Source organism: Carcharodon carcharias, chromosome 10, assembly GCF_017639515.1.
Source record: "Carcharodon carcharias isolate sCarCar2 chromosome 10, sCarCar2.pri, whole genome shotgun sequence".
NCBI classification, from domain to species: Eukaryota; Metazoa; Chordata; class Chondrichthyes; order Lamniformes; family Lamnidae; genus Carcharodon; species Carcharodon carcharias.
Window position 1 is genome coordinate 37,530,746 of NC_054476.1, and position 13,822 is coordinate 37,544,567.

General features: G+C 42.6%; 1 protein-coding gene across 1 annotated transcript in view; it reads left to right on the plus strand.

Moving 5' to 3' along the window:
* Positions 1-13,610, plus strand: part of LOC121282966 (lymphatic vessel endothelial hyaluronic acid receptor 1-like) — a 43,223-nt gene extending 29,613 nt beyond the window's left edge. Inside the window, exons 4-6 of the mRNA XM_041196815.1 lie at positions 3,635-3,931; positions 7,588-7,654; positions 11,548-13,610. Of these exons, the coding sequence (XP_041052749.1) occupies positions 3,635-3,931; positions 7,588-7,654; positions 11,548-11,644 (461 nt within the window). The 3' untranslated portion in view covers positions 11,645-13,610. The remainder of the gene's footprint in view (positions 1-3,634; positions 3,932-7,587; positions 7,655-11,547) is intronic.
* The last annotated feature ends 212 nt before the right edge of the window (positions 13,611-13,822 follow it).

Here is a 13,822-nt window from a genome sequence, read left to right on the forward strand (position 1 = left end):
AAGTGGGATTTCCAGCAAAGTAATGACAACAGTGTAAGAGGAGTACAGAGAGAGAGACAGCCTGACACTGATTGGAATAAAAGGGACGAGCTTCCTGAGGAGCCAGGCATCATGCCCAATTAATATTAATGAGGCCCAGGCCCAATTTCGGGCCTCCATCAGGCCTCCTGGTTGAAGGTGGGGGTGGGGTCTCATTTCGTGCATACGCCATTTCAAGTCAGGGTATAGCAGGGTCACTTGAGACCTCAGGGGATTAACTGTCCGTGTCCTTTTGCAAGTCACCCCAGGCCAAGGTAAGGATCCCATGCTCAGGGTTACGAGCCATGGCGAACAGCAGAACCAACAAGTTTTTGGCAGTGATGGCAGAAGAAGGAAAAGCCAGTTCAAAATTTTCAAATCCCAGTAAAAATCAGTATTACCGGCACCATTTTAAGGCGCACAAGACCAGTTCAGACAAGTTTTACTGGTACCCTTCATTTCCAAGTTTTACTGGTTCTTCCTTGGCTGCTTACAGAAGTGGGATCCTCTGGGAAGAGGACTTTATTTCCTTTAAGCACATATGAAGAAGGCAATAGGAAACCACCTCATGCTTTTTTTTCCCTAGTCATGTCGTTCATTGAAGTTGAAAATGGCAGGCTCCTGCAAGCAGCTGAAGAGGAAAGTGCAAGAACTCGAGGCATGGAGAACTGAGCAGACTACTACCATCACTTCAGGTCTAAAAGACAAGCCTAGAGAAATTCCCATCCAAGTGTTTCTGACAATGCAGCACTTTCTCATTACAGCACTGACGTGACAACACAGTTTACATCCTGAATTATGGACAGTATAAACCGTTAATTAGAAATGCACAGATTAATCAGGGACAGTCAGCATGAATTTGTTGAGAGAAGGTCATTTCTGATTAAATTGATTGAATTTTTTCAGAGGAAACAGTCAAAAAGGGTAGTGCATTTTGATGTGGTTTACATGGATTTAAGCAAGGGTTTGGACAGGCTGCACACGGCAGAATGGTCAGAAAATTTAAAGGCTATAGGGTCCAAGCAAAAGTGGCAAGTAGGACCTAAAATTCACTCACTGGCAGGAGACAAAGGATCAACATGTGTGTTGGTAACTGGAAGACTGTTTCCAATGGGGTTTCGCAGGCTTAGTACTGGGTCCCTTGCTTTTCATGGCGTGTATTAATAATTTAGACTTAAATGTCAGGAGCATGATTAAAAAGTTTGCGGATGATAAGCAAATTGATCGAATGGTTAATAGTGAAGAAGAAATAATAGCAATAGTGGACTACAGGATGGTATCAATGGACTGGTCAGGTGGGCAGAAAAAAGAAAAATGGAATTCAATATGGAAAAGTGTGAGGTAATGCATTTGGGGAAGGCTAATAAGGCAAGGAAATACACAATAAATGGTAGAATATTGAAAAATGCAGAGGAACAGATGGATCATGGTATGCATGTCCATAGCTTCTTAAAGGTGGCTGGACAGGTAGATAAGGTGGTCAAGAAGGTTTGTGGGATACTTTCCTTTATTGATTGAGGCCTGGAGTACAGGAGCAGGGAGGTTACGCTCGCACTGTATAAACCACTAGTTAGGCCACAGCTAGAATACTGTGAACAGTTCTGGTCACTACATGACAAGAGGGAGATGATTACATTAGAGAGTGGATAGAGGAGATTTACGAGTTGGTTGCCGTGACTGGAGAATTTTAGTGATGAGGGAAGATTGGATAGGCTGGGGTTGTTTTCTTTGGAATAGCAAAGGCTAAGGGGAGATTTAATTGAGGTGTTTAAAATGATAAGGGCCTAGATAAGTGGATTCAAAAGGAGCAACAGCAGAAAGGTCAGTAATCAGGGGCATAGGTTTAAACTAATTGGTGAAAGAATTAGAAGGGGTTTGAGGAGGAATTTTGGTGGGAGTCTGGAACTCACTGTCTGAAAGGGTGGCAAAGGCTGAAACTCTCATTGCATTGAACAAATAATTGGTTATGTGCTTGAAGTACCATAACCTATAGGGCTACGGACCAAGAACTGGAAAGTGGATTAGTAACTTTTTTCCGGCTGGCACAGATTGGATGGGCTGAATGACCACCATACATGCCATAAATTCTCTATGTTTCCATGTTGAGCCCATAGGGCTGAATCTTCTGGCTGGCGTGTGGGTGGCGGAGCCCGCATGTCAGCGCTAAAAATGTCGCGCACTGACATCGCACGAGCGTCCCGACGTCAGCGCACAGCATCGCGATGTTTCGGTCGGCGGGCGCACTATGCAGCGGGACGCGTACCCGCCATTAATTAAAGGCCTCGTTAAGGCCATTAAGTGACCAAGCGACCAGGATTTTGAGGGGCCCGTGCGAACTTCGGGTCGGCGCACGGGCCCAATGGGCAGGCGGGTAAATGATTTTTTTCACAAACCTCATCCAGTGGCGGGATGAGGTTTGATTTCGGTTTTAAAAAAAGTTCACTAAAGTGTTTGTGTTCTTCATTAACATGTCCCATCTCGTGTGACATTTTCACATGAGGGGGACATGTTAATGATTTTTTTATTTTTCTATTTTTAATGTCTCACAGACTTTCAGCGATCTCCCTAAGGCAGCACTTAGCCTCAGGGAGATGTGCGTTTTTTTCGTGCGCATGCGTGAAAGAGCGCACTCTCGGAGTTGGGGAATCCCCCCCCACCCACACAGGGGGCGCATAGCGCTTCCCGTCGGGCGGCCCGCTGGGCCATGTAAAATAGCAGCGGGGCCCGTTTCAGCGGCAGCGATCGGCTGCCCGCCCACTGCCAAGTTGGTCGGGCCCACCCGCCCATCAAGGGCAAAATTCTGCCCATAGTCTTCTAATCCAGAAGAGGGTGTGTAATCTACTGAAGCTGATCTGGAAAAAGGACAGAGCTTTGGGATTAAAGTATTAGCAATGCCATTACTCACGAAATTGTACAGAGCAGATGTAATGGTTGAAGTGCCTACTCCTGTGTTCCCTGGTTTGGTTCAACTATTTTCATTTAATTTCAACAAAACTGCCCGACAAATATTGCGTTCAGTTCTGGGCACCACCCTTCAAGAAGGCTGTTGGCCTGAATGAGTACAGCATAGATTCACCAGAATGATACTGGAATAAAGACCTTAAACTATGAAGACAGGTTGCGTAAACTAGGCTTGTGTTCCTTTGAGTCAATAAGACTAAAGGGTGATCAAATTGAGGTGTTTAAACAGATAGGAGAATAGAGTAGATAGAGATAAACTATTTCCTCTGATGGAGAGTCCAGAACAAGAGGGCACAACCTTAAAATTAGAGCCAAGTTGTTTAGGGGGGATTTCGGGAAGCACTTCTTCACACAAAGGATAGTGGAAATCTGGAACTCTCTCCCCCACAATGGATGCTGAGGGTCAATTGGAAATTACAATACTGAGATTGATTGATTTTTGTTGGGCAAGGGTTTATCAAGGGTTATAGAACGTAAGTAGGTAAATGGAGTTAAGTCACAAATCAGGCATGATCTATTTAAATGGTGGAACAGGCTCAGGGGCTGATTGGTCTCCTCCTGTTCCTTTGTTCCTAGGCAGTTGGTTCTTCACCAAGCAGCAAGTAACTGTACAATCTTTATTTAATGTCCAACTTCACCTTTGTCCTTTCTCCAGATGCCCAGAAGACGAATACCTGTGAGCCATTAATTATGCAGACCACAACTGTCATCATGAATCCAACAAAAATATTATTAATGCACCTGGGTTCCACTGACATGAAAACTGTAACAGAATCCAACTCTGAACCTACCCCCTTACCGGACACCAAAACAACTCGTGTACCTCGGGAAACAAATTCCTTTTTGTCAGCCTGGATCAACACAACTGCTCTTTCATCCACCTCCTCAGAATTGCTCAGTACACTAACTACAGCAGAAGACCACAAGCTGTCGAGCGACTGGATCATCTGGGGTGAGATTCTAGGAAATTGAAATTCATTCTTTCCTATTATAAAATCTAAGTTAAACATCTGAATGCTGTAATGTTTAAGGTGGTGTCCTTCAAGTGAGAAATCAAACAGATCCTGTCCTGTCAGGAATTGTATTCCAGAGGAAAAACAGAGCTTTAGCCAACTTTCCTCCCTCATTCAGTGGTAGCAGGAAAGCTGCCTATCCATTCACAGTGGGTTCCATCTATTATTGCTTATTCCCTCTTTCTGTATAAAACAATGCTATCCCCAACTTTTTAGACTGAGAAACTTAAGGTGGAGTATAAATGCCCACATAGATTGGCGTGGCTTCTAAGTGTCTTTATCTAGGGCACCATCAAAGAAGAAACAGCAAGGTAAATCAGGAATTGGTGATTGGGTAACAACAAGCATTGAGTTTAAAAGCCTCATGATTACAAGGGATAAGGAGGGTCTTCTAGAGTTCTGAGGTGCTGTGCAGGACATGATACAATGAATCCTGCTTCCAGATGAGGAAGGATCAAGGAAATTAAATAAATTGATGCCTATAGCATAGAAAAAAGATTAACCATTGTTTCATTGACCAACTTTACAGCTGCATTATCCATGGAATGTTTAAGGGTGATTGTTTTTACATTAGGAATCTGAGATAGCCCCTGGACAAGAATGAGGTGAATAACTTGGGTGGGTGGGGTGTTAGTGGAACTGAATGAGGGAGGAATCTTGGTCAAGTTCATCTTCAAAAAGTTCTACACAATCCCTAATATCTAGCTCACAGGGCCACTGTTTGACTTCTTGTCTGAAGGGTAGAATCTGCAACATTCCCTCAGTGCTGCATTCGAGTGTCAGGTTCAAGCCTTAATGTGGGAATTAAATCCACAACCTTAGAAGTGTTACAAGCTGACATATCTCAAGTGTTTGTGATGTACTTTGCAGAGATAATGCCATATCTTTACACAACAGTTTGACTGGGAATCTCCTTGGCAGAGTTGTTCCCACTCTGTCACCATTACTTTGCTGGCAAGTCTGTTTATATATATGAATGAAGATTTACACTGCACTTTCAGCAAAGTTACAACAACCGAGTTAGAGCAGTTCTAAAAAAATTCCCCTCTTATGCTCATTTTATTCTCCACTGACTTATAATCATGATTAGGCTGATGGATCACAGGGGCACATGCAAGAGGCGAGATTTTCTTCTGCAGAGTCGGGAGAATTCCAGGCTCCATGAACGCCAATTTCTAAAAATGCCTGACTGAATGTCAGATTTTCATTTCGGGGTGGCAGGGTTCCCTGGCTTTGCGCTGGGCGATACCGGAATGAGTGTGGAGGATTACGGGTAAGGAGGCAGGATATGCGGAAGGCCTGCTTCCATGCTCCAGCACTAATGTTGAAGTTTAATAAAAAACAGAAAAACATAAATCAGCGCTCCAGCCCCTCACCCCCACCCCCCCACCCCCCTACACTCCCCATGGCCCTTCCATGCAACCCAGCCCACCTCATGCCCTCTGCTCACCCCTCATGGCCCCTTACACCCTCCATGCCAACCAATGCTGCTGTCCACTTCCCACCCCTGTCTCCTCTCCGAGGCATAAGTGGAGGCCACTGCCTGTAACGCAAGTAGTCCGAAATCCATGCTGAAATGGGTGGGTTGCCTGTGGAAGGGCATCCGGCATCAAGAATTCAACTGAACTACTGAAATGAAGTCCGAGGCCCCGTTTCAGGCCAGGCTTGGGCCTTACTGTGAGCATGTGCAATGGTGATTCCTGGCCCAGAAATGAGTCTATTATGAACCACTCATGAGCTGAGATAATTAAAACTCATGATTCACTTTTTTAAACTAACCTGTGGGAAAAAGCACCATTATCCAACTCTGATTACATGCTGAGTGTATCATGCAATTCATAGAATATTACAGCACAGAAGGAGGCCGTTTGGCCCATTACGCCTGTGTTGGCTCTTTGAAAGAGCCATCCAATTAGTCCTATTCCTTTACAAAAATAATCTAGCATCCGCAGTTTTTTTGCTTTTATCTTAGTCCTATTCCTTTGTTCTTTTCCCATAGTCCTGCAGCATTCTCCTCTTTGAATGATTATCCAATTTCCTTTTGAAGGTTCCCATTGAATCTGCTTCCACAGCCCTTTCAGATGGTGCACTGAAGATCACAACTAGGGTTGCAAACTTTGGCTGGTCATATTCCGAGAGAGATCGGTGGAAGTGACATCACTGAAGGTTTATTCAGTGAAATTGGGATTATTTTAAAGCAGGAATTTTGAAAAAAGATGGAAAGAATTTTGCAGACTTTGCCTTATTTATTTTAATCGCCTGGTGGATTCAGTGCCACTTTCTGAGCTGGAGCCAGAGGATTCCAGACACGGACTCCTGCCTGTCCTCCTCCCCAGAATCGTCAACTGCAGTGGTACCTGGCCATGGAAGCAGACCGGGGCTCACTCTAGGCTTCTGCCCAGGAGCTAGGATAAGCCGAAGCAGATGACACCCAGTATCATGGATCCAGCTTTCTCCCCTCTCCTCAGCAACCTGTCAGTCGGTGCTGCTGGGATAGGGGCAGGGGGCGGTAGAGCCGCTGGATGCCTCCTTGCATCTCCGCTCCTGTGTGGGACTCCAATTCAGCATCCAGGCCGGTCAAGTTCTTGCTGGAAACCATTATGATTCTGATGTGTTTGGTGGGGGTAAGGGCAATTACAGGTTTGCCATCAGTGACTTCTTGCTCATTCCTTCTGCCTGTGTGCACAGGTAGATAGGCAGGTACAAGCTACCTTCTACTCACTGTCCTTTTCCATTGCTGCTGCACTCTGCCAGGTTCACTCACTGGTTACACGCAGCCCCGATCGATCATAGAAGTTCAGGAACAGAGCACAGACTTCTCTCTACACTTGTCTATCACTGTTAACTGAAGTTAATCAGCCTGATAGTCCACTTCTGGACTTAAACATTTTACTGCCCGTTAAAAGGTGAAATCCATCCCTTGTTGAGGGGCTGTTATTTCCTTTACAATTTAACAGTATTTCTTACCTGAGAATGCACAGTGGCGTTAAGTGTGACCCAGCAGACTGAATCTCAAAGCAGGGCATCATCCTTCAGTGAAATTCAAACCCCCACCAATCCCATCGCAGCCCACCCAAAGTCCCAGCCAACTGGGGTCCACTTGGCGGTTTTTCTGGTTTTTGATTGGATGTCACTGCACGGATCCAGCTGTGACTCAGAAGCATGTGACTGATTTGCTTAGAACAGTGTTTTAACAATCATCGGAATGCTTTCTTTGGAGATTGATGCTGATTCCAAGAGACTCCAGTCCAATCCAGGAAGGTTGGCATCCCTAATCCCGACAACTCGCTGTGTAAAAATATTTCCCCTCATCGCCCTTCTGAATCTTTTGTCAATTGCCTTAAATTTTTATCCTCTATTTACTGGCCCTCCTACCAATGGAAACAGTTTCTCTTTATTTACTCCATTGTAATTTTGAACATCTCTACTAAATCTCCCCTTAACCTTCTCTGCTCTAAGGTCAACAACCCAGCTACTCTAGTCTCTTGACGTAACTGAAGTCCTGCAACTGAACATTTGTTTCATTTTGAAGTTTATTAGCTTAGACCATCTTATTTATTGTGTGATTAATACTTGCCTCTTTGTGAACTTGCAGTATTGGGTATGGTGGTGATCGGTTTGTTTGTGGTCCTCGTGGCTGTTGGAGTTTGTTACCTCAGAAAGTAAGTGCTCTCTAAAATCAAGAGCATTGCTTGCCAAGTGGGAAGTAGCATTGTTAGAATACATTGAAGATCACTAACTCAACTTTATATTGGGGGAGATGTACGCTGAGCAACACTTAAAGGTTGGAGGTTCAACTTGTGGTGTCATTTGCATAAATATATAATAAACATTAATATTAGTATGCTTAGTTGGGTGCATGGGACCTCAAACATTGCACATCACAAAACTGAATGCACCATGATTCAGGAAGGCCAAAGCTTCTAGCCTTTGGAATATTGGGACATTATTGGCTACTGGCTCCACAATACCCCAGTTTTTTTTATCTTAATGCCCTTCAGGAAAGGAAACCTCCCCTTGCCCTCCCCACCCAGACTGTCTTACATGAGCCTACAGACACAGAGCAATGTGATTGACTCTGAAGTGGCCTCAGTTGTATCAAACTTGCAGTGATTCAAGAAGGTGACTCATCACCACCTTCTCAAAGGTAATAAATTCTGGACTTGCCTGTGACGCTCACACCCCATGGATAAATAAAAAAGATCCCACTGAGATTATCCACATCCATTAGATAGTTTGTGAGTGTGAAGCAGCAGGAGTCAAATAAAGGTTAGTCACCAGAGATCAGTCAATATCGAGTCAACAGCAACTTGCATTTATATTGCTGGGAAATTTACGTCAATTAATTAAATGAAATTTGCAATGAAAAGCTAGTGTCAGTAACAGTGACAATGAAATTACCAGATTGTCATAAAAACCCATCTGATTCAGTAATGTCACTTAGGAAACTAAATCTGCCATCCTTACCCAGTCTGGCCTACATGTGACTCTAGACCCACAGCAATGTGGCTAACTCTTAACTGCCTTTGAAATAGCCCAACTAGCCACTCAGTTGTATTCAAGAACACAGCTCATCACCATCTTCTGAAGGGAAATTAGGGATGGGCAATAACCGCTGTCCTTGCCATCGACACTCATATCCCAATGAATATTGTTTTTAAAAATCCCTCCGTGGCCTGGACCCCCTCCCTATCTCTGTGATTTTCTACACTTGCAGCAGGGATTGCTCTTCAAAAATACTTCACTAGCTGTAAAGTGCTTTGAGACATCTGGTGGCTGTGAAAAGTGGGTTTATAAATACAAGTCTTTCTTCCTGTCTTCTTTATTTCCTCCCCACTGCCTAACCCCTGATTATGGCATTTTGGCAGCCGTGTCTTCAGGCACTCAGTCCCCTCCATTCCTCTCCGCCTCTCAACTTTCTTTTAAAACCTTCCTTCAAACCAACCTCTTCAACCAAACCTTTGTCATCCATTCCCAACCTCTCCTTCATTGGCTAAGCTCCTATCTTTAGCATTATATTTCTGTGAGGCACCTCGGGATATCTCCTCCAGTTGCTAAATCATCAGACTGCTCATCTGACATCCAGTTAAATTAAATATTGGGAAGACTGAAGCCATTGTCTTTAGTCCCTGTTCCCTAGCTACCAACTCCATTCCTCTCCCTGGCAGCAGTCTGAGACTAAACTAGGCTGTTTGCAATCTTGATGTCATATTTGATCTCAGTTTGCACTTCCTCCTACATATTCAAGCCGTTGCTAAGACCACCTATTTCTACCTCTGTAATATCGCCCGACTCCAGTCTGACTCAGCTTCTCTGCTGCTAACACCCTCACTCATGCCTTAATTATCTCTAGAGACAGTATCAGAACCTATCAGTCACAAATGACATCCTATATGACTAGACAAAAACAAAAATACCTGGAAAAACTCAGCAGGTCTGGCAGCATCTGTGGAGAGGAGCACAGTTAACGTTTCGAGTCCGAATGACCCTTCAACAGAACTGAGGGTCATTCGGACTCAAAACGTTAACTGTGTTCCTCTCCACAGATGCTGACAGACCTGCTGAGTTTTTCCAGGCATTTTTGTTTTTGTTTTAGATTTCCAGCATCTGCAGTTTTTTGCTTTTATCCTGTATGACTAGGATGTGTCTGCAGCCTTTGACCACACCATCCTCCTCCACCTCCAGCTGGGTGGGACAGATCTCAAGTGGCTGCATTCTTATCTATCTAATCATAGCCGGAGAATCACTTGCAATGGCTTCTCTTCCTGTTCCTGCACCGTTACTTCTGATGTCCCCCAAGGATCAATCCTTGGCTCCCTATTTCTCACCTATTCTGCTCCTTGGTGACATCATCCAAAAGCACAGCATTAGTTTCCATATGCATGCTAATGACACCCAGCTCTACCTCAAAACCACCTCTCACGACTCCTCCACTGCTGCTAAATTATCAGACTGCTTATTCAACTTCCTATCAGTAGGTGATCCGAAACTTCCTCCAATTAAATAAAGACTGAAGCCATTGCTTTTGGTCCCCCTCTAAACTCTGTTCCCTTGCTACTGACTCCATCCCTCTCTATGCCAACTGTTTGAGATTAAGCCAGTTTATTCACAACCTTGGAGTCACATGTGATCCTGAGATGAACTTCTGACCTCATTCGTGCCATGTCTAAGTTTGCCTATTTCCATCTCCATAACATTGCTTGGCTTTGCCCCTGTCTCAGCTCATCTGCCGCTGAAACCCTCATTCATGCCTTTGTTACCTCTAGCGGTGACTATTCCAACACACTCCTGGCTGGTCTCCCTCATCCCACCCTCCATAAACATGAGGTCGTCCAAAACTCTGCTGCCCGTGTCTTAACTTGCAGCAGGTCCTGGTCCTCTGTCACTCCTGTGCTCGCTGACCAACATTGGCTCCTGGTCAAGCAATGTCTCTATTTTAAAATTCTCATTCCTGTTTTCAAATACCTACATACAGCCTTTCCCCTCCTTATCTCTGTAACCTCCTCCAACACCACAACCCACCCAAGATATCTGTGCTTCTCTAATTCTGGCCTCTTGTGCATTCCCATTCATAATTCCTCCACCATTGGTGGCTGTGCCTTCAGTTGCCTAGACCCTAAGCTCTAGAATTCCCTCCTTATACTTCTTGTCTACCTCATTTGCCCCCTTTAAGACACCTCTTAAGATCTTCCTCTTTGATTAAGTTTTTGGCCATTTGACCTAATATTTCCTTATGAGGCTCAGTTTCATACTTTGTTTTCTAATGCTCCTTTGAAACACCTAGGGAAGTTGAATAATATTAAATGAGTTATTGTTGTAGACTTGACTATTCCAATTCCTGGCTGATCTCCAACATTCTACCTTCTGTAAACTTGAGGCAATCCAAAACTGTCCTAACTCACACCAAGGTCCTCCTTCTTATCAGTCCTGTGCTTGCCAATTTACATTTTCCCAGTTAATTTAAAAATTCTCAGAATTCTCATTCTTGTTTTCAAATCCATCCATGGCCTTGACCCTCCCCATCTCTATAATCACATCCAGCAATAGAGCCCTCAGAGATAGCTGCATCCTTTAATTCTAGCTTTTTAAGCATCCCTGATTTTAATTTCTTCATGCCATGCCTTCAGCTGCCTGGGCCCTAAGGTCTGGAATTTCCTCCCTACAGCTGTCCATCTCTCTCCTCCTTTAAAATGCTCCTTAAAACCTACCTCCTTGGCCAAGTTTCTGGCCATCTGCCTTTGGCATGGTGCCAATTTTTTTAATGCTCCCATGATGCGCCTTGAAGCTTTTTATTCTATTATGTGTGCTATATAAATACAAGTTATTGTTATTTCTCTATGTTAATGGTACTAAATGCAAGTTGCTGGTGTCTAGGGCATGAAAGGATTAAGTGGCTCTTTGCTATAGAAAGGAGAAAAAAAAGTCACATTTAAAAGATTTCTGCTCTGTCGCCACTTTACACTGCTCAAAATGATATGGAAGTGTGGGGAAGTCTCAAGCTCTTATGATAGTTCCCAATCTGCACATGATTAATGCTTATATCTGTAATCTTTAGACGCAAGAAGAATTTTTCATATTTAACTGGGTATCCAAAAGAAGCCATTGAAGCTGAAGTGTGGACTAATAACCTGACAGAGAACAGTTCACCATGAGAAGACATGAAGCAAGAACCCCAAATAACAAACCATACAATTGTATCCTCCAATGTCAAGCAAGCAAACTAATCCAATAAATATTAAGGTCAAGGAAGTGGGATTAAAATTCGTTTTTGATAGAATTACATAGAATGTAAAGAAACAGAATGTAACAGAAATTGAATGTAAAGCTCAGAACCAGGCCATTCGGCCCAACTAGTCTATGCTGGTCTTTATGCTCCACGTGAACCTCCTTCCACCCTCTTCAGCTAACCCTATCAGCATATCCTTCTATTAAGGTTGCTTCATTGTCCAGCTTTAACGTCAACATTAATAGATATTCATACACATGCTCATTAGTTGAAAGATGAATGATCAGAGAAAGTAAACAATTACATAAAAGCATCTGATTCAACACTTAATTACACAGAATCTAACACTACTAATCATAGAAGCAGGGCTTATGCTTTTAACATAATGAATCTCAAAGTCTGTTTTGATCACTCTGCTGTAATTATTGTTCTGGGTGTTTGAACTGTTTAGTTGAAGATCATAAGATATACCTGGCTCAGGGTTTCTTTGATGATTTTTTTGCCTTTCCCAGGAGATTATAAAGCAAGGGGAGAAGGGAGAGTAGGGGAGATTGGGGAAGAATGAAGGGAGAGTAGAGAGGGGGAAGAATACGGGTGGAGAGTGGGGGAATGTGTAATGGAGAAGAATGATGGGAAAGAGTGGGGAAAAGGAAAAAGTATTAAGTCATGGTGTTATGGCCATCATGGCGTGGGGCAGGCTTGAAGAACTAGCTGGTCATTTTCTGCCCATCAATTTTGTGTCACATTGTGAACATAACATTATCTTAGGAAAATTTCTTAAGGAAGGAAATAAAAAGAGTCGTGACTGAGGGTGATCATTAGGCATATCTCCCAGTGCCCTAACTCTGCCATTATATCATTCATCTCCATGGTGTAGTACTGATAATCTGACATGCACTAGCAGTAGCACGCCCTCAGGTCCAAATTTATGCGTTGTTACACTGTGTCATGGATGATTAGTCCCTGCCAATGTTTCCTTACAGAGTTACTAGGTCCTCTGAGCTGTGAGACAAGATCTATTATCTCCACACTCTCCTTTTGATTGGTTTAAGAGCAATTTTGACATGAAGATAGATCATTGGTCCATCCCCTCTCTTCTCAAGCTGTAACATGTGTAACAAGATCCTAACTGAAAGGAGAAAATAACATGCAAAATGGGGATGATCACAATCAATTAAAAATAACTATACCTAAAGTGAAGTTGGTTAAAGGACAGGAATGATTGGACCAAGACATGAAGATGTAACCCAGTTCCAATAAACTGCCATATTCTGTCCTTATTTTTATATATTTTTTATTATAAATTCTCATTCCACATGGGGAGATGGCATAATTACAATTTAGCAAGTTTACATAGAAAAAATGTCATTATAAATTTGGAAATATATAATTTAAAAAAAACTTGACAGGAGGTGTAGATGTAATATTATAATACATTTTGAAGATGAACATGGTCTTAATTTTGATGAGATTCTGTCATAAACCCATATGCAAATTGAAAAATTGTCACAAACCACATCCCCTCTGCAATCAGCTTTTTTGTAAAATATATACATTTTTTTAAAAAATTTCAAATCTTACTTCCTTTTTTTTAAAGAACTGGGTTATATCACAGCAAATTGTGGTTGGTTCATTTACTTTAGGCAATGTGTAATATAGATTGAATTTTAAAATCCAATTAAATGAATTGTATAACTTGTATTGTTAGAGCAAAAATCTTTCTCTAGCTGGAAATCTTTTATGTAAAATTTTTCATTATCAAATGCTTTTTTTCAGATCAAACAATGTATTAGCAAAATCTGCCCAAACTGATTGCTCAGACTATGCTTTTATTTCTAGTTATTTGTATTTGCTCGACTTCTGCTGAATTAAAATAAACAATTTGAATCTAATGTTGGTATTTTCATGTGATGAATTGAATTGCAAACAATCAAATACATCAGTGAAAAGAATCTTTAGATCAAAACAAACTTACAAACAAGTAAGCTGTGTTATGGCTGTTCCCAAATGAAACACTATACAGTTGCTTTTCTGCAATAATAATTCCCTGCATAGGTCTGCTCTGGCTGCTGCTGAATTGTACTCAGCTTTGCTAACCACTCTG